This window comes from Cryptomeria japonica, chromosome 1, assembly GCF_030272615.1.
Source record: "Cryptomeria japonica chromosome 1, Sugi_1.0, whole genome shotgun sequence".
In the NCBI taxonomy this organism is placed as follows: domain Eukaryota; kingdom Viridiplantae; phylum Streptophyta; class Pinopsida; order Cupressales; family Cupressaceae; genus Cryptomeria; species Cryptomeria japonica.
The window spans coordinates 395,269,180-395,286,802 of NC_081405.1; the positions used below are offsets into that span (position 1 = coordinate 395,269,180).

General features: G+C 37.0%; 1 protein-coding gene across 1 annotated transcript; it reads left to right on the plus strand.

Annotated features, from left to right (window-relative positions):
- The first annotated feature begins 932 nt into the window (after positions 1 to 932).
- Positions 933 to 2,981, plus strand: LOC131070937 (uncharacterized). Its single transcript, XM_058006633.2, has 3 exons — positions 933 to 1,313; positions 1,768 to 1,956; positions 2,616 to 2,981. The coding sequence occupies exons 1-3, from the start codon at positions 1,083 to 1,085 to the stop codon at positions 2,787 to 2,789; spliced, it is 594 nt and encodes a 197-aa protein (XP_057862616.2). The 5' UTR covers positions 933 to 1,082; the 3' UTR covers positions 2,790 to 2,981.
- Positions 2,982 to 17,623: the final 14,642 nt, after the last annotated feature.

Consider the following 17,623-nt stretch of genomic DNA (forward strand, 5'->3'; position numbering starts at 1 on the left):
AAATGAGCTATTACTAGTGTTAGTAAAGTGGTTTAATATTTTGGTTAAATGGTATTTGAGTTTCAGATCTTTTGCATTGTATCATTGATGTTTTGGTCAACCGGTAAAGTTTGGCAGTGCAGTTGCAATTTTTGATATAGTGTCTAAACCAGTTAGGTTAGCAAGTTGTTTCTGAGTTGTGATTAAGTTTGGTGAAAGTTTAGTGATTAAGTTGTGATATAATAAGTTTAGTTGTGATTAGCTAGTTAGAAAAAGTTGATTTTGAAAAAGGAGAAAGTGACTAGTTAGAAGGAGTGATTGTTGAGTCACTATTTAGAACTAGTGTCAGTGTTTGTTAAGAATTTCCACATGTGATGTAGGAAATTACAATTAAAATGTTGTTTAGATTAAATTTGGATTTAAAAAAATGTGAAATGAAATTAGAATGAGAAAGAACTAATTTTGAATTGAATTTGGAGGGAAATTAGATTTATTCGAAATGAAGGTCAAATGACATTAAATAAATTTAGGAAATTGATTTAATGAGAGGACATTATCAGATAATTAAATTATTTAATTATGAAAATATAGAAATTGAAATTAATTAAACAATAAAGATCATTCAATTAAATTAAAAAATCAAGATGAATCAAATAATAAAATCATTTTATTAATTTAGAAGAAAAATGATTAGCTAATGTAATGATAAAGATGAAAATTTGAATTATTTATTTAATAAAGAGTGAAAATATTAATTTAGAAAAATAAAGTCATATTAATATTTAATTAAAAAAAAATAGCAAAATTGACATTTGACAAATCAAAAAATCAACTTTGACAATATCTCACTTAATTAATTTTTAAATTTGATTCATACATACTATAAATCTACCTCTTCTTAATAAAATCCAACTGAACATACATACACTTTCAATTATCAATCTCTAACAAACAAGAGGTAAAATCTGAGTAGAATAGAAGAGACCCAAAAACATAGAATGCCAAGTGTCAAGTTCTAACTAGCGAGCACTTAACAATGCAGTCTACTAAGCGTTTTTGATAATCCTCAAGGGAAGGGTATAGCGTGGCACACTTGGCATTCAATGGCTATGCGCCTCATCTTCCCTTGCACTGCTGCAACTGGAAATACTGATCGTATAACCCATGGGAACGCTGTTATACGGCTAATCTCCTCCAACGCTAACGCCAGAGCCAATAGAAGAGGACATCTTTCTATCTGCCCTGCACTTTCCGACAAAGATACCACCAAAGAAGGTAGCAGTTCAGTGGAACAAGTCACAAAAAAATATGGGTTAGAAGCCGGTTTATGGAAGGTAATCCATCTTATTTCCTGAATATCATCTGCATGTTCTTATTGTTTAGTCGATTTCTACTGCCTTTTTCACATTTCTAGTTAAAATTTCGCTATATTTTAGTGCAGGAATTACATCCGCGGCCCTTATGTTGAATTCTGTTTTTATGATTCCTGTGTTGTGAAGACGCTTTTATTTTTAGAGTTCTCTGATTATGTTTTATGTTTATCTTTTTCTCTTTTATTACAAATTGGGTTTTCTATGTAGATTTTTGGGTCTCTGTTTCGGTAAATGGACTTCGTCAGGCTTAAAAATCAACAGTTTTTGTTTGACGCTTATGCATTTAAAATGATTAAAATTGCAAAATTTCCTGCTTTTATAGACTTTGCTAATCAACTAGATTCTTGATCTTTCAGCTTAGATAAATTTGAATAGCAGAGACGGAATTTTATCCTTATTTATTGATGTTATTCAGATATTTACCACAAAGGATGACGAGAATGGAGAGGATGGCAAAGAAATGAAGAAAAATCAGGCCAAGCAGTTGTTAGCACGCTATGGTGGGGCATACTTGGCTACTTCTATATCGCTTTCAGTAGTCTCCTTCACTGTTTGTTACTTGCTGATTAATGCAGGAGTGGATGTCCAGGGCTTGCTTGATAAGGTATAACTTATACCAACAGTTGAGTTATTGAAATTGCATACTGTTATTACACTGCAACAAAATTCGATTTCCCAAACATTTTGTGGATTACTTTCTTGGAAGTTAACTGAGACATTTCTGCTAACAGACTGTATATGTTTTGTATGCATCACACTCAGTGATCATCATGATCTAGAAGAATGATGATGGATCACCGATCCCAAACATTGATGTTAACATTTCTTAGTTTTTTTTTTCCGGTATTCCTCACATCAATTTTCCTAATGATTTCAAAACATAGAATACAAACTTTTTACCCAGTTTATCCAGAAAATCTCTGAAGACTGTCCTCCGGCAAAAAAACAATTGTTCAAAAACATTATTTATAATGCCACAAAGTCACATCATTTGCACACAACTAAAACACAAGACCAAAATGCCTGAGCCTTCACTGAGAGCTAAAGCTTGCTGTGTTTCTGTTGAAATGAAGTTTAAATTGCTGTTTAATAAGATGAATACCTACACAACTAAGCCATTATAGTTATCTTTGAAATGCAATTCAAGCAGAGTTTTAATTGTTGGTAGCATAAAGCTGAGCTTTAGTCCAAACTCAAAGTTTTTAAGTGTGAGTAATGTAATTGCAAAATTTGATTTTAATCTCTAATCTGCCCTTGCAACAGGTTGGAATTCACACCAATGAAACGGGAGAAAAAGTGGGAACGTTTGCCCTTGCATATGCTGCGCACAAAGCGGCTTCTCCAATCAGGTTTCCTCCAACTGTTGCCCTTACACCCATGGTTGCTGGTTGGTTTGGCAAAAAGAGCAAGGACAAGGAGGAAAATAAAATTACTTAGCAAACATTTTGAAAGTCCTTGCATATTTTTTGAGGCGCAAATATATGTAACTATATATATGTATCAATATTTTTTTTGCTATAGTCCCGTTGTTACTAGAGAAAAGTTCAATTCAATATTCACAAATACAAAACCCTTGAATTAGCTTCTAGGCCGATACATTTCAATAATAAATGTGGTGAAATCTGATCAGTGTTTGTGGTGCTTTGTGAAAAAAAATGCAATACAATTTATAGATGGCTAATACAATTTTTTTCCTCTCATTTGTCAAGTCATGGGGGGAGATGGTGTGTAGGGGAAGAATACCAGTAATTTGTGGGAAGACACCAATAATTGAAAAGGTGCCAATAGTTGGTCAGCTGCCTAAAGAGAATGAACCGATTCTCAAATGCTAAACGGCAGTTATGGCAAATGTGGCAATAATTTCCATTTGATATTTGGATCTGAAGTTGTTTGTTTGGCAGCTGTCCATCTATTGGCACATGTCCAACTCTTAATGGGCTTCTCCTGTGCCCTTGCCGTACCAATTACAAAAGAAAGTAATGGCAAGTGAAAGACCTCAATTTTGTCCTTCATTGTCAATTCTTCTTTTTTGCTATTTTAGATCAGAAGTTGCTGGTTTGGTTGATGTCCACCTACTGGGGAAGGACTAACTATCAATAGTGCTCCTCTATGCACACCCATACCAATCATCTATGCAACGTCATCATTTTTATGTTGACTGCAATATCTATGACTAGTTTGAATGCCACTTTTTAATTATCACTAATTTCATATTTGGAACTTAAATTAGATTCTGCACCGAGACTTTTGGTTTGAACTTCAGTGTTATTTATCTAGTTTGGCCCCAGACATTGGATGAAAGTCTATACAATCTTGGATTCTGCCTGAATTTGGATTGAAGCATAGAATGCACAAGTTTGATGTTTGGTTGGTTATCCATTTATATATAGTCTGTGCTTCCTTTCCAATCTATATGCGATGTTGCAATGCTTAAGGAATAAAGTCATTGGGTCCGTTCTTCCCATCAGGGTTCTATGTTAAATCTTGTGTCTTTGCACTAAAGAAAAGAACAATGTTACGACCTTTCCATTCTTATCTTAAAATTCTTTTTAGAATAAGAAAACAAGTTAAAGCAAGAAAAAGAGCAGAAAAACAATGCTTCATTCTGTATTATGACACACAACATTTTCACTAAGAGCTGTTTTGTTCTGGTAAGGTTCACTATTTTCTGCCCTTTGTCAAGAACAAACTGTTGGTGTTTTAAAATATGAAATATATAATTTTTCATAGTTCCGTGGAGTTTCTTGACGAACGGATGCAGGGACATTGGGATGAGTTTCGGGGATGGGGGACCAAGGGCCTGAATTTGGGGACAGCGGCAGAGCGGTGGTGGAGGTGCAGCGTTGATATTCAAATTGAGGTGAATTGGAATCTTCAAGGCCAAATCTATTTTAATATCTTTGTGAGTGCCCCATGAAAGGTAAACTAGTTTTCATGAAGTTAAAGGTTGCAATGGTATGTGCCATATAACAAGCAACCAGAAGGAGGTGGCAAGGTGATGGTTGTGTGGGGGGACGTTTCCCTTGAGTCCCCAAGTCTCAGAAACATTCCCCTACTGAGGACACCCCCCGTGGAACTGTGAGTCACTAATTTACTATCTGTTCAAGGAGTTAATAATGTGGTGTATAGAAAGATCTGAACCTTGAACAGGTTTTAAAAGGTTCTTTAATATTTAGTGGTTGAGTCTAGAAGTTATAGAAATAAGGAAAATAACTAGTAAAAACTAGATTGGTAGTAGCTCTAGCAACTAGTACAAAAGATTAAACTTCTTGTGATGATATTGCTATCAGGGTTCAACTGTGTAGGTTTTTGAGTCAAACTCATTGACCCATGTTTTATGAGTAGTGGTTCACAAGAACCCATCTCTCATGAGAATGAATGGTCCACTTAGCACTAAGTGGGTTGCAAGCTAAGTGGGTTTAACCTTGGAGGGAACTCCATGGTTAAGCGCGCTTGAGTTGGAGTAGTATTGGGATGGGTGACCTCCCGGGAAGTCCCAATGCTTCACCCTTGTGAGCATCACCTAGATGCAATGAGTGCTAAGTGAACCATTCATTCTCATGAGAGATGGGTTCTTGTGAACCACTACTCATGAAACATGAGTCAATGAGTTTGACTCAAAAAACTACACAATTGAACCCTAATAGCAATATCACAGTTTGACTTGCTGTGGAAAATGCCTCCTACTTACCATTAAACTTCTTCCCTTTATTTCAGATTTAGTCCAATTACTACAATAGGTTTAGCATTTTCACCAAATATGAACTAGGGACATTTTTGACCTACTGCTGCATGTTTTTTGTGGGTAATTGAATGTATTAAATTTTTATTTGTGATTGCATCTTAATTGTAAACATATTGTACATTTCGTCTTTGAAAGCTGGTAGGTAAATCCTGTTTTGCTCCTAAGCTTTCAATTGCAAGGCTAGATACACTTTAAAATTTGGACTACTTTTTACTGAAGAGGAGATAGCTGGAAAATAATAGTTTAAATAGATTTGATAAGACTGTAAATCAACCCAGTTTTACATACACGTTCTGCCTGTATGGATATTCAAATATTTAAAATCCTTAGCTAGAGTGATCAGAGTCAGTTTAAGTTGTGGCAAGAGATAGGGCCATAAATCTGAGCAACTAAACTGGCTCTAAGTGTTATCTATTCTTTAACTGGTTGGCATATTGGATGAGATATGGATAATGCTTAAATGTCGACTCTGTTGCAGATTTACAGCAGCAGTCTTGTTTAATATTATGATGTGTTTTTAATATTATTTTCTATTTCTATATTAATATATTTTCTCTCTGAAAACCAACAGGATCAAGAGGTCATGGAAGGATGGATAATTTCTAAAATATTACCGAGCTGGTTAGGATTCTCAGGTTATGTCTAGGATTCTTAAGTTTGGGGCTTAGGTTCCTTAGACTTCATATTTTTTAAATTCAAAACCTTATCAGCACATGGTTCAGCACATGGTACAAACTACGAAGTAATACAGTTGCCATTTATAACATACGCCTAATTGATGCAAAGACACCTAAGAGCGTGTGTTTGTCACTAACTCCATGTCCCTAGAGGAGATTACCGTCATCTATCTTGAACTGGTTGTCTTCATGGAGTCCATTGTTAATCCTTAGTCAGAGTGTTAATAAACATAAACAAACTAAAGTACCACTGGCTAGATGCCACTACAGTATAAAATAATGCGGTATGCAAGGAAATAAGAAATGCCAAAATGTGGCATGTGTTGTGCAACACAGTCAAGTTTACTGGTGCCTTTCAACATAATCTTGCATGCAGTGTGCACAGAAGAATCAAGCAGACATAAGTGTAATAATGATAAACAATTAGAAATGTTTCTCAATAAATCAGATTGCATTTGTGAGTGCCAAAAAAAATAAAAATGGGAGGAGCTAGATATTCAATTCATTCATTTAATGGTTTATACTTTCACCATGTTCGATAAATAACTTCGTTTGGAAGCAACTAAAACATACTTAGAATTCCAAGATCCAATTCCATGTGACTTCCCAAGAAAATGATTACCATTGGATCAGGATTCCAATCAAATGGCTTGTAAGTCCCTTTGCGACTAAAAGGTCCTCAAAGCTCTTTTAAACCATTCAATGGCTGAAAGATTACCTTGATCCAAGGGTTGTGATTCTTCTTTGCGAACTTTAATGCCTTTTCAATTCTTAGGAGGTCTGAGAGGCCATTGGTGATCTCCCTCTCCGAAATAATATAAAACAAATAATAGCTGAGCATGAACTGGGCGGTAGGAATAAAATGTTGAAAGGCATTTTTTTTGGTTCCTAAGCATGCTCCCTCTCGAGTGGAGGTTAGAGGTTCAGTAGGGGAAAAGGTTGAATCCCTGATTTCTGCAAGGGTGCCCTGATGAATGATTGTGGTTGGTTCTGTCCATTCATAGAGGAGAGATATTAAACAAGCAATATTGATATGATCGCTCGTAAACCACTGTGTAGGTGTAAGGTGTTTAAGCTTCCCCTAAACATGAAATTTTGTTGATCTAGATTCTGAGATTTTGAGGCTGGAAGGGGAGGGAAAGTTACGGATGCTAGGATGCAGTAACGGGAATGACAACAAATTTCCCAAATTATAGAAATGACTATTAATTTTAAAATAAATTTAACAAATTGAAAGAACTAAAATTTTAGAAAGTAATGACAATCCTGCTCACTTTTCAGGGGGTTTTGGTTACCTTTCAGTTTTATATACCATTGAGCAGGCCGTGCAGTCCTAGAAAGGGAAAATGTACCTTTTAAATTCTTGGGATGTCACTCGGAGGATGCGTCCCCATGGAATAGGAATAGGAGTGAAGAATAATATGTTTAATTGCTAAGTCAGTGTGTAGTTCGAGTTTGAATTCGTCAACAATAAAATTTCAATGAAGTTTGGTAAGGGTTAAAAAATCGATATTAAATTTGCTTATATAAATTTTTTTTTTTTAATATTTAAATTATAAATTCATTAAATTGTCAAAATAATTTAACATTTTAAATATATTTGAAATAAAATGATCAAATTTATTATTTTTTTGTATTAAGTTCCATAAAATATCATTACAAAATTCAGAAGTCTAGGTTGGAGAACACATAGCCAGCTAGCATTTAGATCTCATAGTGTCAATAAAACCATGTCAGGAAGGTCAGCGGGCCATATTATGTGGCCTTATACACAGGATGCGGCCAAATCACAAAATTACAGAGTTGGATGTCCCATATACAAAATATATCATAGAGGATTGTCGACTAACTAAATAGGAAGGAGGAGTCAGGATCAATATTGTCTCCCAAGGGGGGGAGCCACACAATCCATCCTAGCTCACCCTCGCACCACACCAGTACATTTCCTTCGGTGAACTGGTCTCTAAAGGGGTGGGAAGGCAGTCCTTCCAGTTCCAGCTCAATAAAATCCTCTCTCTGTTGTCTTGCCTCCATCTCCTGCATAAATCTCATTAGCGCCTGCTCAAAGTGTGTCTTGTTGCTTCCCATACGGTCCCAAGTGAACCCATGGGACGGTTCTCGGATGAAGACAAGAGTCGTTCCATCATTCAACCATCTATCAAATTTGTCCTCATCCAGTCGTAGAACCATAGTGACCTGTATAGCAACAAGGTAACGAATGAGTCTCCTAAAGACTCAGTGAGGTATCTACCCTTTCCAATAAACACATCGTCTTTCCTAGATTTCCAAATGATCCAAAGAATTTCCAAGGAGAGAACAGACCAAAATAGATTAGCACATTTCTTGCCACCTTTAACATAACCAAGTACCACCTCATCAATAGAAAGACATTTATTATCAACTGAAAAACCAAACAATTTCCATACCTCTTTGGCAAAATGACATTCAAAGAAAATATAGAGCACAGACTTAGGGAGACGACACAGTTTACACAATAGGGGGTTGCCATTATTATCCTTAAGCAGGAGATTGTGAAGCAAAAGTTTCCAGGCAAAGAATATCTTTTTTGGTTCAGTCGGATTAGACCAAAATCTCAAGAGACTAGTGTGCCACTTTTTAGAATCCCAGGTGAGGTTCCAGATATTGTTGAGATGGGTTAGAATATCTTCGGAGTCAGCAAGGGTAGAGTATATTAGTTTGGCCTTTATTAGAGGGAGGGGAGAGTCATCTCCCCAACAGAGGGAGGAGATTGGGGAGAGCGAAGAAGGGGCAGGTGAGAAGAGGATGGGATCGAGTGCAGTCTTGAGGACATTGTAGGTTCTGGCTTGGGAGATAGGGAGGTTGAATTCGGAGCCCAAGAGATCGGGGAACCATCTTTCAAGATGTGTTCAAAAGTAACCAGTCCTAAGTTGTGCCACTTCAAGGCAGACCATCCTTGAAGACATGCCAGTTGTTTTCCATTATGTAGAGTATTCCACCATATAGATCTGCCCAAGTTGAGAGATCCCTTATTGTCAACAATGCCTCTGTTACTGATGAATTGTCTGACATGGTTCCAAGCCTTCCATATAGACTTGAAGACTTCTAATCCCGCAGGAGAGATCTCGAAATTACCAACAATCAGGTCCCACATGGGCAAGTTCTTCCAATTCTTTGCCTTTTTAGGGGTGGAGCGTTGTATATTATGTCTAATCATAATTTTCCAAGGTTCATTGCCATCAAGGGCTCTAAAATCCACTTGGCAGCCAAGGCAATGCCCTGAGTTTTGAGCTCATTGAGGCCCATACCCCCCTGCATCTTGGATCTAACACACCAATCCCATTTAACAACATGTTGTTTCTTGTTCCCCTTCCCATCTGACCATCGAAATTTCCTGATTTGTTTTTGAAGATAACTGAACTGGTAATTACTGAATAGCCAAGCTGAGGAGCAATAGATGTTATAGGACAAGATTTTTTGATAGACCTAAAACCAACCTGCCAGGGAGAGGAAGTTCCTGTTCCATTTGGTAAGTTTTTTATCCACCTTATTCCTGAACCACTCCCACATTTCTTTCAGATTCGGGGAGACAGAGAAGGGAATACCCAGATATCTAGTGATTGTGTTCGGTCCTCCCCATTTCAAATCAAATTTTGACATCCAGTTAGGAGGGGAATCAGTCCATCCTAGCAAGGTAGATTATCGAAGAGCAATTTTGTTGCCTGAGGCCTTATAGAAGATTTCAATATTATATAGTAGAGAGGATAAATTTTCCTCTTCCAAGGTTAACAGAATAGTTGTATCATCAGCAAATTGGACATTGATGATTTCTTCATTATTAGGGAGAGAGATGTCTTTGACCCTGGGGGTTATATTACAGTCCTTAAGAACATAGTGCATAGCATCAACAACCAATACAAATAGGGTCGGGGCAAGTGGGCAGCCCTGTCTTATTGACCTGGAAAGAACAATATTACCATATCTGTTTCCATTTACATCAACAACAACATTGGCATCATAGAGTAATGTTTGAACTACCTTATAGAATGTCTCCGGAAACCCCAAACTTACTAACATCTGGATTATGAAGCTCCACTCTATTCTATCATATGCCTTTTCAAAATCAATCAACAACATGGCCCCATTCTGTCCTGAGTCCTTAGCCCACTCGAGAGATTCCCAGCAGGTTACCAAGTTTTCTAGGATATATCTGCCTTTAACAAATCCTATTTGGGTGGGGCTAATTATTTTTGGCAAAATTTTAATCAACTTGTTAGCCACCACTTTGGCCAATATCTTATAGGAGACATTTAGTAGAGTGATAGGCCTCCAATTCTTTAGCAATGTCTTGTCCCCCTCCTTAGGGATGAGCTTGGTGACCCCTTGGTTGATTTCTTTGCCCAGGGTTCCTTTGCTAATAGCTTCCAGATATAGGTCCAGATATAGGTCATGGAGGTCACCTACAATCCACCTAATGTTTTCTTGTAAAATTCCACCGAAAAGTCATCCAGTTCAAGGGACTTGTCATTGCCCATTGAGGAGATGGCCTTTACAATTTCTTCTTTTGAGATGGGTTTCCCTACAAACTCATAATCCTCTGCATTAAGCTTAGTTGAGATCAATTCCTTAATGAGCACCCTGGCAACCCTATATTCATCATTTAACTCTTCTACAGTGAATAGATTTTGGTAGAACTGGGTGAAGCACTTTAAGATCTCCTCTAAGCCTGTAATATGGGTATTGTTATCCCAGATAGCATTGATGTTCTCTTTTGCCTCTTTGACCTTAAGCAATTGGAAGAAAAAATTTGAGCCCTTGTCTCCCGAGTCCAACCAATTTAATTTGGTCTTGGTTTTCAACCCTCTAATTTTTTCATTCTGGATCTTCCTAAGGTGGTTTTTGATTGACACCAAGGTGTTAGTAAGGTTTTCATCATTAGGAGAGTTCTGAAGATTCATCTGTGCGATACAAAGGTCTTCCTGAAGCATCCTTTCAACCCCCCTGGCATCCTTGGCTTTCTTTTTCCCTACTGTTTGGTAGAGGGTGGTCCATCTTTTAATGTTCAGGTTCCATTTATCAATCTTAGAGAGTCGGTTCTGCTCTTACATATTAAAAAGTTTGATGAAGGCCATGGCAGAGCAAAGATCCTCATCCTCCAAGAGTCTAGTGTTTAAGGTGAAGGAAGGAGGTCTTGAAGAGGGGACGTGATTAGATGGGGATAGGTCTATTCCCATTAGTATGGGGTGGTGGTCTGACAGTGTGTATGGGGAGACAGAGTAATGATCTCCATTGGTTCTTTTGCCAATACCAAAGTGGCTTTTATTGAAGTAAAGTCTGTCCAACCTGCAATAGATTCTCTTATTCAACTGTTGGTAGTTACACCAGGTGAACCATACAGTGTTCAATTGGCCTTTTCTTCCAGCAATAGGGTCAACAAGATGTAGTTTATTGATCATTATGTCCCATTGCAACCTTTCCATACCCTTCCATTCAACTTTGTTACCTCCTTTTTTGTCATTGGCAAATTCAATCATATTGAAATCCCCCCCTATAATCCAAGGGATGCCTTCCAGCCTTGCTAGCTAGTTCCACAGTTCCCCCCTCTCTCTATAGTCATTAAGGGCATACACAGAACAGATTCCAAACTTTTGGTCTTCCAGTTGAATAGAAACCCAGATAGCCCTAGTACAGGGGGATTGCTCCCAGTTGATCACTTTGCTAGCCCATCTAGGACTAAGTAGTATGGTTGTACCACCTTTACCCTTGGTATGGCTAGTATGAAAAGATGTAGCCTCCCTCCAAATACATTTAAGGCCGATTTACAGGGTGAAGCCAACAACTTTTAGCTCTTGAAGAAGGAGGCAATCCATGTCTTTATGTCCATTAAAGAATCTTTTGATGATATATTTCCTATCAGGAGCCTTGGGGCTCCTAATGTTCCAAGAGATTGTTTTCAGCATGACTCACTTTGTTGGGTAGGGTCCGTTTGGGATTTAAATCCCTCAAAACATTTAGGCCACTCCTCTTTATTTGTGATATTGCTAGCATCAAATGCAATAGAGGAGCAAGGTCTACCTCTCTTTTTCCTTGCCTCGGATATCTGTTCAGGGCCAAGGGATTCCTTCCTGGAGGCACTATCTTTACTATTCTTGGGGGATCTCTTCCTTCTAGCCTTCTTGTTTTTAACCATAGTAAACCCTTCCTGTGTATCTGTCGAGCCTTGTTCAAAATTAGTGTTTCTAGGAGTGAAGGGGTCCATGATGATCCCCGTTTCTTGTGTGGCAGTTTGCTCTGCCTCCGGGGCATCAATAGGGGTGCTAGAAGTACAATAGGTACTACTAGCAAGGTCTCTCCTAGTGGCCTCTGAGCCAATGGATGCATCTAGAGGGTCTACTAAGATCTCATCCATAGTTGGTCCACCAGCTTCCACTTCCAGGGTAGAAATCTCATCAGTTTTAATTCCAGTAGGACCCCTACATGCAGACAATTCAAGGTCCTGGTTAGAGGCCCTGCTAATGGTATCTATTATAAGTGGAGCACCCCTATCCATGTCCTCTAGGTCAGGTATCTGTCACGAGGAGGCTTCAATTTCCAACTTCTGCTTATGAAGGTCTTGCTCAAGAACCTTCCTAGCTTCAGCAGCTCTTCTCAATTTTTCCATCACAAGTTGTTGTGCGTTCTGGGATCTCGGACCTGAGTGGAATTCGGGGTTATCAACAAATTCAGAGGGATTGAAAGGTGGGGGATGAGCGGGGAAGAGGGCTTCTTTAATAGCATTACTGTAGTTCATGATGGAGTTAGCCATCGAGGGGGCCAAGGAGGATGGGGGGGGTCGGGTGGGTGAGGGGTAGTCAGCGGTGGGGAAAAAAAAATCAGACTGGGGGGAGCGGGGGAAGGATCTTGAGTAGGGACAGTCGGAGGAGGTTCAGAGGGAGCAGCCCGAGGCTCGGAGAGGGGAGGACCAGAAGAAGGGATCTTGACTCTGTTAGATGTTTTGTTCAATAAAGGGCATTTGCTTCTAAAGTGACCACTTACTTTACAATAATGGGAAATTTATTATTTATTCAAATTAAATAATATTATATTAAATTTTAAAAGATAAATATTTTTCATATATTAAATTAAAATTATTACAAATAAAATAATATTATGAGTTTTTGATACATTATAATAAATCTAAAAAAACATTATAATATAAATATATTTAAAATTTTAACTTTTAATTTATTAATATATTAATAATAAATATGTTAAGTATTATGTATTAAATAATAAATATATATTAAGCTTGCAATGGAGTTTGCATCTATAGTGAGCTTAGAATATATTTATTATTTTATTTAATATTGTTAAGCATACATCGCGTTTAGGGAGAACACGGTTTCAAAGGCATTTTTTGTGTACCCTGTAGGCATTGTTCACAACGCCCATTCTCTTGGGCATTAAAAAAACGAGTCTTATTGCTCACGGCTTCATAAAATAGATGCAGTCCGCACACACTGATGGAGGATCCTCCGCCCACTATGGAGGTGGCGAGGAGGACCTGAGATCGTTTGTGTTTAAGCCTGCCCCCCTCATACATTTGACTACTGATGACCCTAATTTTGTTCCATATGAATTTTTCGCCGAATTAGGACGAATTTTTAATATTTTATTGAAATTCGCCAAAAGTTTGAATTTGATACATGAAGTTCGGTGCGACTTAGAGAATCTTCAATTTTATTCTTTGCCATTCATTTCCTTGAATCAAAATCTTCTATACAAGATAAATTTATCTTTTGGAGATTATCAGCCAAAGCAAATCCACATCTCAACCATACACAAATATTTGTTGAGCCTAGAAAAGGAAGAGGGAATATATATCTTCTTATAACTTCTTTCTTTGCTAAGCTCAACAAATATTTTGTGTGTATAAATAGATAAATGAGTATTGCAATTATATTTTAGAATTGTTTCTCCTGCATAAGTTTGAATCAACAAAACTTGGTGACATTGGGTGAATCTACTATTGTTGGTTTCTAGATTTATGAAGTTGGTTCAACAAGTGGAAATCAATTCTGAGTATAACATCGGTTTTTGACTAATTAAATTCATGAAATTTCCACAGTCCATAATGATTTGCTTATTATTCTTCTGGATTTGATTGTGTAGATTTTGTTGTTGTCACCGTTTCAGATCAAACACCAAGATCCATCATCAGAACAAGAGAGCAAGTGAGAGAGGAAAAAAACAGAAAATAGAAAACAATTCAAATCCATAATAGATTCCTCTTTTTTCTCTTCTCTATCTATGTGCAGCCCTTAACAAAAGCATCTATTAGTGCTTTTATTTTGTACTTGTCAATTTATCAACAATTATTGGCCTAAAAACTCTTAATCGAAATGGTGAGATTGCCCTTGAAAACCAAAATTGAAAAACAAAATGCAAGGTGGCACTTGTCTTGATAGGCTTGAAATAAAAATATTTGTAGTTGATATACAAATAGGTAAATAATTTGTGTAGTCTTTAGATAAGTTGGTATGACACATTTATTTTATTTTTTAATTAATTTTAAAATTGTGATAATTTTATTTTTTAATTGATTTTAAGTTTGATAGATTTATGTCTGGAAAGTGTAATTGAAGTTGTGTTTAGAGTTATAAATAATAATTTTATAAATGTTTAAGAAGAAATATTGTTAACACTTATTTATGATTTCAAAATAATTTAACTATAACTTATTTGAATAAAATATAGTAATAGTTAATAGATTACTTAGGAAGGGGGTAGGAGGGATGGGAGAAGAGGCACAAAGTGTTTATTTAAATTTAAAAAACTTACATATATATATTAAAAAACATTAAGTTATCATTATATAATATGATAGAGTAATTATATATATGTGTGTAAAATCAAAATTCAATATTATTAGTAAATTAATTAATTTAATTATATATTAACTAGTTTAGTATTCAATAGTCTAAAATTGTATCTCAATAATAAATATTAAATAAAAATATACAATAATTTGGTTGTTTGGTTAGCTTTATGCTCCTAGTGGTGACAGTCTCACTATGGAATTCCCTCCTTTTGGGCCCCCTTGTGATGGTGTTCCAAATGATAGTATTGTGTGGATTGTTGTTCATAAACGGAAGAAAGATCATTCTTCCCCCTCTCCCCGAACTCTTCCCCAGGTTGTGGGTGATCTTTCTAACCACTTTTGATGTGCGCTACTAGTTGTTTTGTTAGTGTGTTGTAACTGGTCTATTTTGGCTTTTGTTGTCAAAGGTTTGTTCATGACCAGTTGTTTGTGCCCTTTTTGGCTTGTCTTTGTATGGGGTAAACACCCTTGTTTCGTTGCTTTTAATGTCAAGAGAAAATATATTATTTAAAATAATAAATATTTAAATCAAAATTAATCATTATAAAAATTAATATATAAATAAAATTATCAATTACAATTACATAATATTAGTAAAAAAAAATATTTTTAAATTATGGTATAATGTAAAGACAATTAAGTATTTTTCCTTAAGTTTTGCCTAAAAAAGTGTCATATCTTAGTGGATCAGTCCATAAGAGCCAAATTGTTTTGGCCAATCAAATTGCCATAAAATGATTTTTCCAATATAAAAACTTAAAATTGTGCACTTTTAAACTATACAAAAATAAGTTTTATAACAAAATAAAAACATAGTAGATTCTAATTTGTTCAAATTAACTTTTTTAATCACTAGTTAAGTCTAGAAAGCGTGAAATGGTTGCAATAGTACTAGCCTAACGACAAGTACTAAAAAGAATGATACCTAGGTGTGGATTTAATTAAATAAAATTTATGTTTTAACAAATCCAAGAAAAATGGATTTTCGGATTTATAAATGTAGACCATTGCACATTCTTGCTACTTATAAAAGTTTGAAGAAAGAAAAAAAGCAACAAAAGATTCAAGTTTGTTTCACATAACAAAACATGTAATCTTTATTTATTTTCCCAAAAGCACCAAAAATCATAAATCCCTTCCTCCTCTTCACACTCTACAATTATATGGAAACATTTCTTTCCCTTTCATAGTTCCATAACTACCACTATGGAGCTTAATAAAAATTAAAATATAATAAAGCTTTACAAATGAGCATACAACTTAGTCATAAAATTAATACATTACAAAAAATTAATAATTGTCTTATATTTAAATGTTATGTTCTAAACTAAATTTGGCTTGTATTTAGTTGTTTTGGTTATCCATTACATATTTTCAACTTTGATGGTTGCTTGCTAAAGAAGCCTTTGATACTCTTTCCATTTGTCAATCACCTATTTGGAATCATTAGAATTTGGACTTTGAGAATACTTGAATTGTACTAAAGAATTATAAATCTCGTGATGTCTCACCATAACTAGTTTTCGAGCGTCAAAATCGGTGTTTGGAGGCACAACAAGTTTTCAAAGTGCAGCTCCCAATTTTCAAGCCGTGGGCGTTAAAACACAATTTTGACACACGTCATGCTCTTAGGACATCATTTTGGAGCTTGTGTCTCGAAAGCCTCGGTTTCAGAGCGTCAAAATCAATGTTTGGAGGCACAATGAGCTTTTGGGGCATCAAAACGTGATTTTCACGCATGTCGTGCTCTTAGGACCTCATTTCGAAGCTTGTGCCTCGAAAGCCCTGGTTTCAGAGCGTCAAAATCGATGTTTGGGGTCACTACAAGCTTTCAAGGAGCATGTCCCGGTTCCGGAGCTTTGAGCATCAAAACACAATTTTGACGTATGTTGTGCTCTTAGGATCTCGTTTCAGAGCTTATCCTCGAAAGCTCTGGTTTGGGAGTATCAAAATCGGTGTTTGGAGGCACAACTAGCTTTCGGTGTGTAAGTCTCGAATCTGAAGCCGTGCGCATCAAAACACAATTTTGACGCATGTCGTGCTCTTAGGACCACGTTTCAGAGCTTGTGCCTCAAAAGCCCCAGTTTCGGAGCGTCAAAATCAGTGTTTGGAGACACAACGAGCTTTCAGGGTGCAAGTCCCGATTATGGAGCCACGGGTCTCAAAATTGGATTCTGGCGCATGTCATGTTGTTAGGATCTTGTTTCGGAGCTTGTGCCTCGAAAGCCCCGGTTTCAGAGCGTCCAAATCAGTGTTTGGAGGCACAATGAGCTTTCAGGGTGCAAGTCCCGATTCCAGAGCCTTGGGCATGAAAACATGATTTTGACGCACGTCGTGCTCTTAGGATCATGTTTTGGAGCTTGTGCCTCCAAGGCCTCGATTTCAGAGTGTTAAAATCGGTGTTTGGAGGCACAACGAGATTTCATGGTGCAAGTCCCCATTATGGAGCCGTGGGCGTCAAAACGTGATTTTGACGCACGTCATGCTCTTAGGACCTCGTTTCAAAGCTTGAGCCTCGAAATCCCCGATTTTAGAGCGTCAAAATCGGTGTTTGGAGGCGCAAGGACCTTTTGAGGCTCAAGTCCCGATTCTGGAGTTGGGGGCATCAAAATGTGATTTTGATGCACATCGTGCTCTTAGGACCACATGTTGGGGCTTGTCTCTCGAAAGTCGTGGTTTCAGAGCATCAAAACTGGTGTTTGGAGGCACAATGAGCTTTTAGGTTGCAAATCCTGATTTTGGAGCCGCGGGTGTCAAAACGCAATTTTGACGCATGTCGTTCTCTTAGGACATCGTTTCAGAGCTTGTGCCTCAAAAGCCCCAGTTTCAGAGCATCAAAATCGGTGTTTGGAGGCACAACGAGCTTTTGGGGTGCAAGTCTCAATTCCGGAGCCACAGGTGTCAAAACATGATTTTCACGCACGTCGTGCTCTTAGGACCTCATTTTTGAGCTTGTGCCTGGAAAGCCCTAGTTTTCGAAGCGTCAAAATCGGTGTTTCAAGGCACAATG

Coding starts and splice junctions, on each gene's coding strand:
- LOC131070937 (XM_058006633.2), top strand. CDS start 1,083: ATGGCTATGCGCCTCATCTTCCCTTGCACTGCTGCAACTGGAAATACT. Junction 1,314..1,767: donor TAGAAGCCGGTTTATGGAAG/GTAATCCATCTT, acceptor GATGTTATTCAG/ATATTTACCACAAAGGATGA. Junction 1,957..2,615: donor TCCAGGGCTTGCTTGATAAG/GTATAACTTATA, acceptor CCCTTGCAACAG/GTTGGAATTCACACCAATGA.